Source organism: Hylobates moloch, unplaced genomic scaffold (genome assembly GCF_009828535.3).
Source record: "Hylobates moloch isolate HMO894 unplaced genomic scaffold, HMol_V3 SCAFFOLD_4, whole genome shotgun sequence".
NCBI classification, from domain to species: domain Eukaryota; kingdom Metazoa; phylum Chordata; class Mammalia; order Primates; family Hylobatidae; genus Hylobates; species Hylobates moloch.
This window is the reverse complement of record NW_026652279.1, coordinates 174,439,379-174,448,343: the sequence shown is the minus strand read 5'-3', so window position 1 is coordinate 174,448,343 and position 8,965 is coordinate 174,439,379. Positions and strand designations below refer to the sequence as shown.

Sequence of the window (8,965 nt, the reverse complement as noted above, 5' to 3'; positions counted from 1 at the left end):
ACCACACACACACCACACACACACACCACACACACACACACACACACACACACCACACACACACACAGAGAGAGAGAGAGAGAATGAATGAACGAACGCACCGACGAACGCCCTACCCCAGTGCGAAGTGCAAAGTGTTCCAAAGACAGAGCTCGAAGGAGGCGGAGGGACCAGACCCCGGGCCGCGTCTCTGCACAGGTTCTGCCCGGGCCGGCCGGGGACCTGCACTCCCAGCCCCGGGGTCCCCACGCTCCCCCGTAGGAGCCGAGAGGAGCCCCGAGGAGCCCCCAGCCCCGCGCTCACCTGCAGGGTCCAGCAGGCCCGGGGGCCCGGGCACCGGCGGCTGCATCCCGAGGCCCCACCCGGCTCTCCCGGGGCCACAGCCACAGTCCCGCCGCCAGGAGCCGCCCCTTCCCCGCCCCCTGCACCTCCCCGCGCTCCGCCTCGCGCCCTTCCTCGCCCTCCTCTCCCTTCTCGCCCGTTTCTTCTCCTCCCTCCCCCGCTGCCCTCGCTCCCCTTCTCCCCTCCACACCCTCCTGGAAATCAGGACGCCGCGGCCGGGAGTGGAAGGAAGACAGACCCCAGATGGAAGGTGCCTGGAGAGGACCCTGCGGACTCGGGGTCCGAGCCCGGCCTGGGACGGTGACCCCGGGCCTCCAGCCGCTGGCGCCACGCTCAGCCCTTGGCAGTGCTGCTGGGTGGGTCACCACGGGTTCGCCCCCCCATTGGCCGGTGATGGAGCTCCTTGGGGCTGCAGGGCCAGCCAGCCCTTGATCTCTGGGTTCAGAGGGTGGCACATGGTGTTACAACCCAGTCTGAGAGGAATGAGTGAATGAGAAACAAACGCATCGAGCACCTCACTCAGCAGCCCTGAGGCAGGGCTGACAGGCCTTTCCAAGGCCTGCGTTTTTGTGTCCACAGCACTGAAGTTGTTCTGAGTAAAATCTGCTGCTGGAAAGAAGGGCAAGGAAACACGGGGCCAGAAATGGTGCCTCGTACAGCAGCAGGAAAAAATAAAGATCCTTCTAAATGTATTTTTAACATCTTTGAGTCAAGGACATCAGTGGTCCCGTCACAAAACAAGATGCTTGAACAATCAATAAACTCAGCCCCTGGAATTAGGGGAACACTGTGGGAACAAGAGGATGCGTTTCACCCTCATCCTATCAGAAAACCCCAACGGTCAAACAACGGTCAAACAACTTAAAGAGTGTTAATGAAAACGTGGGAATCTGCATTCACCGCTGGGATCACGCGTGGTGCCACCACTTTGAAAACAACCTTTAGGAAAATTGAAGCCGTAGATGACAAGCCAGCAATATTCTCTTTCTAGATATACCCAAGAACACAGACATAGATCTGCTCCTTAGAGCCAGGAGCCGTGGTTCTCAACCCTGGCTGTCATTAAAGTCATCCAGGAATGTCTTTAAAAGAAAAAACATTACTGCAGCCCTGAATGCAGACCAGATCAACTGAACCAGAATTTCTGGGAACAAACTAATAGCTAAGAATTCCCTAGTCATTCTAATAGGCCATCCACTGTGAGAGAGAAACTACCACAAGAAGTATGCATGTACAAGAAGATGCGTACAGAATATGCTTCACAACACTGTGCGTCCAAAGCACCAGACACACCCTGAATATCCAACACGGGGAGAAGCGATAAAGAAATGGGCATATGCAACAAAATACCACATAGCAGTTAAAATAAATGAGAGCTACAAGGACCAATGTGGATAAATGCCAAAAACAGAACATGGAGCAAAAATGCAAGTGCAGAGTACGGCAGCGAGTACAACAGGAGTACGGCAGCGAGTATGGTACCATTTATATAAAGTTATAAACCATGAAAATGAACACTGTTCACTCAGTGAGCCTCTCAAAACTTACTAAACATCCACAATATACCAGACACCATTCCAGGTACTTGGGATGTATCAATGAGCAAAGTAGACAAGGATCTTGGTGGGGAAGAGAGGCCGTGAGTAATAATACAATAAACAAGAAAAATGCACAGCATGTCAGAGGGCAACATGCTATGGAATACACACACATATGCACATACACACATGCAGACATACACACATGCACACATGCATACATACATGCATATATATGTGCATACATGCATATATATGTGCATACATGCATACACATATATGCATGCACACACATGCATACACACATGTATGCATACATACATGCACATAGATACACATGCACATACACACTTATACATACATGCACATGCATACATACACACATGCATATATACACATGCATACATACATATACACACGCATATGTACACACATGCATGTGTGCATACATACGCACACATACATGCATGCTTACATGCACATACATATGCACATGCATACATGCACAATGCACGTATACATACACACATGCGTGCATACATGCAATATACATACACACATATGCATGCACGCATACATACATACATACATGCACATGCATACTTATGCATACACACATACATACACACACATACGCACTTATACATACACACATGCACATACACACATACATACGTACACAGCCAGGTAATGCAAGCCACAGAAAAAGGAAAGAGGGGTAAAGAAACAAAATAGAAAGTATAGTGTGGGAGAGGGAGTGAGCTGTGGTTTTTAAGTAGTGAAAAGAGAGCTTGTTGAGAGGTGATGTTGAAGACCAAGCTTGAGGGCATGGAGGTGGCTGCTCACCCAGACATCTGGGGCAAAGGGTCCGGGAAAAAGGAACCTCCTTGCAAAGGCCCTGGGGTGGAGCCACCCAGGCCCATGGGGAGCAGCAAGCAGATCAGGGTGCCAGAGGCCTGTGGGGACCAGGTGGAGGACATCAGGGATGAGCTGCAGGGCCTCTGGCCTTTGCTCCGAGTGATGTGGGGGTTATTGGAGGGTCCCACATACAGGATTACTGGAGAGTAGTTGTAGGGTAGCAGAATGGAAGCCGAGAAACTGGTTATAGGATATGATGAAACAGTAGGAGGTGATTACACGGACACCATGAGTCATGTGTGCAGATACATGGACACCGTGAGTCTCATGTGTGCAGATACACGGACACCGTGAGTCATGTGTGCAGATACACGGACACCGTGAGTCATGTGTGCAGATACACAGGCACCGTGAGTCTCATGTGTGCAGATACACTGACACCGTGAGTCATGTGTGCAGATACACGGACACTGTGAATCATGTGTGCAGATACAAGGGCACCTTGAGTCATATGTGGAGGTACACAGGCACCTGGAGTCATGTGTGCAGATACACGGACACCGTGAGTCATGTGTGCAGATACACGGGCACGGTGACTCTCATGTGTACAGATACACAGACACCGTGAGTCATGTGTGCGGATACACGGACACCGGGAGTCATGTGTGTAGCTGCATGGATACCATGTAAGTAAAGTAGAAGAACATGCCGGGGGAGAGTGCATGCTTCATCCAGAACTGTGATTCTCTGGGTGGACAAGCTGAACAGCTTTGGAACTATGTCTAGGGGCTTAAACTCTATTTGTGAAACCTTCTTTCTTTAAAAAAGTTAAAAGACTTGAAAAAAAGGGGGAATGTTGAGATATCATTAAGGCTAGATGGTGTGGACAGGGATGTTATATTATTCTCTATACTTTTTTGGATGTTTAAAATAGATGATTACTTTTTTGTAACTTTTTATTTTTATGTATTTTCAAACCTAAAGGTGGGTTGCAGGGATAGTTCAAGGTTTGTTTGCAGTCTGTCACGTTTTTGTTTATGAGACATGCTCTGGCTCTGTGGCCCAGGCTGGAGTGCAGTGGCGTGATCATAGCTTACTGCAGTCTCCACCTCCCAGGCTAAAGCGATCCTCCCACCTCAGCCTCCCAAGTAGCTGGCACCACAGGCGTGTGCCACAACACCCAGCTAAGGTTTATACTTTTTGTAGAGATGGGGTTTCCTCATGTTGCCCAGGCTGATGTCAAACCCCTGGGCTCAAGTGATCTGCCCGTCTCAGCCTCCCAAAGTGCTGGGATTACAGGCGAGAGCTACTGTGCCCGGCCACAGTCTGTTACATTTTAAAAATTAAACGGACAAAAGGAAAAGAAAAGGAGGAAAGAGGTGCCTGCTCAGCTCTGCAGGCCGAGTCCCACCCTGAGCCACCGGGGCGCCCAACCTCTTCCACCCCTGAGAGCAGCCCAGGGATTTCCATGTTTGTCTCATTCCACCAGGCTCAGGGAGTGCCTTTTTAAAGAGGAGAAAAAGCGCCTGCCCGGCGTGGGGAATGTGCAGGGGCCGACTGGAGCACAGCCAACTCAGAACTACTTCAGGGGCTCCCTGAGCAGGCCCCACCTGCCTCCTCTCCCCAGGCCTGCACCTCGGAAGTGGCTGGAACCCACAGCCAGCACCTGTCCTTTCTTCCCGCCAGCACCGCCTTCCTCCTCTACTCACTCAGAGATAACGGGGGTCCCCGTGACTGGTTCGTCCTCCCCTCACCCCTAACTCTCCGCGGTCCTCAGATCTCTAACCCATTCCTGCAACATCCAGTGAGGTAGGAAAGCAACGGTGCTGGCTCCGAGGGCCAGGGTCAGGGCCAGGGACTGGCTCCCACACTGTCCTGTCCTGAGCACTGTCCAGGCCCAGAGCAGGGCTGGGCTTGGCGCTGGGCTGTAGAAGCACAGGAGTGATCACTGCCCTGGGGCCCTGATGGAGCTCAGAGGCTGGTGGAGAAGAGACAGAAAGACTGAGCCCTCCCAGGTGATGCCACTGCATTAAGCTCAACGCTGAGAGGCAGCGGGAGGTGTCGCAGGGAGGGCTCCCCCAAGGAGCGACACACAGAGCTAAGAGGTGGAGGGCAGGGAGCCAGGCCACTCAGGCCCTACCTGGAGGATCAGATAAATGTATTATCTCCCAGCAAGCTCCGGGAAACAGGAGACGGGCTGGGTGCTGGCTTGATGGGGGCAGTGGATGGGGTTACCCAAGATACGCTGCGACCTGTGAGCATCCGGGAAGGGGTTCAGGCTTGGGAGGAGTCCAGGAGACAGAAGTCATAGAATTGCCAATCTTTACAGTGGGACAGGTCCTTGGAGGTCGTTCCGGTTACTACAACAGTGGGACAAATGACCCCATAACTCAGTGGCTTAAAAAAAACACATTTATTAAGTTGGAGTTGAAATTTTGGCAAGGCTTGGAGTGGACACCCTGCCTCTGCTCTACTCAGGGTTAGCTAGGGTGGCTCCCAGGACTGGCGCGTGGCTGACTGTGGCTGTGCCTGTAACCTCCCCAGGTGACGTGGGCTTCCTCACGACATGGGGGCTGGACTCCCAGGAACGTCAGGCAAAAGAGAGAGCCGGGTGGAGTCTGTGGCACCTTCTACGACCCAGCCTCAGCTTCACGCTGTGTCACCTCTGCCGCCTTCTCTTCAGCAGCCCAGTGACAAAATTCAAAGGAAGAAGGAAGAGGCTCTGCCTGCGGGTGGAAAATAGAAAGGTGACGTGGTCATTTGGGGAAAATGGAATTTGCCACAGGGATCACTGTGTCAGGACCGGACCCTCCCTACCGGGAGGCTGGAAGGTGAACAGGCGATAATAAAGATAACGAAGCTTTTCCTCTTACTTCAGCAGAGATTTAGCAGCTATTTGGGCAGCTTGGAATGGGAACTGCTGAAGTCTTCCTAGACCACAGGTAATGAGGGGTGGCGTGGAGGAGGCAGCTGAGCCAGGCAGGAAGATTATCCTGGGATCCACAATGTGTGCATCGGAGGCACCCAGAGAGAATAGAAGCTGCCAGAAAAACGCAAGAAAACCCAGAAACTCGGAGAGCGCAAACGAATCAGTTTTTATTGTGTGAATTTTCACTAAATATCCTATAATGAATATTCGTCATAAGAAAAACGGTCATTTTTAATGTCATGATTTCCTGGAAATATAGAAAGAAAGAAAAACAGAGAAAAGGCACAACTCCCCCCAAGCACAGCAGCAGAGTCTTGGTGGTGGGCGTTCCCCTGCCACACCCGGGGATGCTCCTGCTTCAGGAGTTCACTTGGCTCAGTTACGGCAGCAGGTTCTGATGCTGCAGAGCTCAGAGCAGAAAGGCTAAGGATGCCTGCTCAGGGCCCCTACTGTGTGTGTGCATGTCTGTGTGTCCACATGTGTACGTGTGGGTGTGTGTGCAGGACTGTGTGTGCATGACTGCACGTATGTGGGTGGGTGCACATGACTGTGTGAGTACCTGTGTACGTGTGGGTGGGTGCGCCTGGTTGTGTGTGTGTGCGCGTGTGTGTCTCACACCAGATTGGTTCTGCTCAGGTGCTCTGCATCATTTCTGCAATCTGATTTCTCCAAGTCTGAAAGGTCGAATGTGCACCATCAGCGGCACTGACAGCCTCTTAGAAAGGCAAAGTCTCCCCAGATCGGATGCACTCCCGGCTTCCATGCCTGGAATTAGCGTATTTCCTGCAACCCCAGGCCGGGCAGAGCTAGGCAAAGTCACCCAGGACCTGGAGTTGCCAGAATGCAACTTCGGCCACTGACATCATCATCATGGCCAAGAACTGCCCTCTTCAGACCACATAAAAAAATTCCCCAAATAAATTTCCTAGGAAGAAGTAAGTTCATTGTACGTAAGTTTGGAGGTGACCAGTCCTAACTGGTAACGGAATTCCTTGTGATGTCTTACAAATCCTTTGCTTTCTAATTCCATAAATTATTTGTGATTTTCCCCGGAGATCTTCTGAGAATTTCCTTTAGAGAGCATTTGACTCGGAAGCTGTCGGCATCAGATCAGCCCAGGACACTTCAATGGTGAATTGTGTGATAAGCAACAAAATCTCAGTAAAGCTAAAATCTCAGTAAAGCTAAAACATCAGCACAGAAAAGACCTTAAAGAAACTGCCTGCTCAGCCACAGAGCCGGCACAGCCCGAAAGAAACCGCCTCCTCAGCCACAGAGCCGGCACAACTGGAAAGCAACTCTCGGAGCTGAAAAGCAATGGGTTTGCAAAGAGTGGGAAAACACACAAAAGGCGGGTCATGCAAAACGTCCTCCCGTGTCTGTAAATGGCAGTTGCCCGCCTCGATGTCCAGATGCACCGCGGAGTCTGGCCATGCCAAGGCAGAGACCAGAGTGGGTGACCAGCGCAGCATTCACATCCGGTGGCTCTGGCCCCCTAGACACTCTCCACCGAAGCCTGGGGCAGAGGAGAAACCTCGTGCCTGCACACAGAAGGCGTCTCCACAAGGAGCCGTCTCTACAGCGTGACTGTGGAAACCAGGCTTCAGGACCCTGGGACCAGCACCAGGAATGCCAGACCTGGTTCTCCGAGGCTGTGACATTCCTCCCACGTCTGCCACTAGGGGCCACGCAAGGGAGCTGAGACACGGGAGTTACAGAGCGCTCAGCTTCCCCACAAGAACTGGCTCCGGTAAGAGCAGCTGGCATCAAGGAGGAGGATTCACGTGTGCACACGCCACTCAGAGACACAGACATACGCACACTCAGACATGCACAAACACATGCACACACACACACCACACAGAGACACAGACATGCCCATGCACACACATGCACACACACATGCACTCACCACACAGACATGCCCATGCACACACAGAGACACACATGCACACGTGTACACATGCACACATACATGCACAGATGTACTCACTCACCACACCGACAGACATGCCCATGCACACACAGAGACACACACATGCACACGTGTACACATGCACACATACATGCACACATGTACTCACACACCACAGACAGACATGCACTCACACACATGCACACACAAACATGCACATACACACATGTGCATATACATGCACACACGCATATATGCACGCATGTACATGCACACACATACACACCAGTCATGCAATCACATGCACACACAAACACATGCACATACACACATGTGTACATACATGCACACGCAGATATGCACACATGTACATGCACACACATGCACGTGTGTACACATGCAAACACATGCGCACATGTACCCACACAAGAGACAGACATGCACTCACACGCATGTACACAGACACACCCAAACATGCACATACACATGTGCACATACATGCATGCACTCACAGATATGCACACATGTAAACATGTATGCACACATGTATACACACCACACAGAGACACAGACATGCACTCACATGCACATGCACACACAGACACAAACACATGGACATACATATATGCACACGCACACACACGCAGTCACACATACACACACAGACATGCACACACCACACAGTGCACAAACATGCACACACAGACACACAAACACATGCACACACACGTGCACATGCATTCGCACCACACACAGACATGCACATGCATACATGTGCACACAGGCATGCACACACATGCACACACACGTACACAGAGACACACACATTCACAAACACATAAACGCTTGTGTGCGGAGACAACTTTCTGCATTCATTGAGCGTGAGTTTTGTTCATGAAAACCCACTGGCCCCCCTTGCTCCTTGAATGGGTCTTTTACCTGTGCATGATTTTGAGGCATCACACGCTGGTCATGTGGAGGATTATTCGGAAGCTGTCACTCTCACAGTTCAAGAAACAAGTTTTCAAAAATTCCTCGTCACTTGAAAGCTCAACATTCTATTGTCGGTGCCAGATACTCTCAGCTGTTTTCCTTGCAGGGATGGGCTTACTTGTTTCCAGGAAAACACCCAAGCCTGGGTATGCAGTGCTGTTCGCTGTTTGTTCCATGGAAACTGGTGTTGCAGGAATAAAGGAGCTCGGTTCGGCTTGGCTGCCAGACGCCCACGTGGCACGCACAAAGCACTGTGCGCAAACCTCCATCTCCATCACAAGGAACGTCACTGCCGAATGCTGCTGGCGATGGTGGTGAGAAGCCTCAAGAGCTCAAAGCCGCCTTGATCCGGGCCCAGGCACCAGCAGGTGCCCCGCCATCAGCCCTCTA

The 8,965-nt window shown here is 51.5% G+C and overlaps 1 protein-coding gene across 1 annotated transcript in view; it reads right to left on the bottom strand.

Annotated features, from left to right (window-relative positions):
• The window catches only part of TMEM255B (transmembrane protein 255B), a 50,602-nt gene extending 50,234 nt beyond the window's left edge, over window positions 1-368 (bottom strand). Inside the window, exon 1 of the mRNA XM_032151274.2 lies at window positions 304-368. Coding sequence (XP_032007165.1) covers window positions 304-349 — 46 coding nt within the window. The 5' untranslated portion in view covers window positions 350-368. The remainder of the gene's footprint in view (window positions 1-303) is intronic.
• Between the last annotated feature and the right edge of the window lie 8,597 nt (window positions 369-8,965).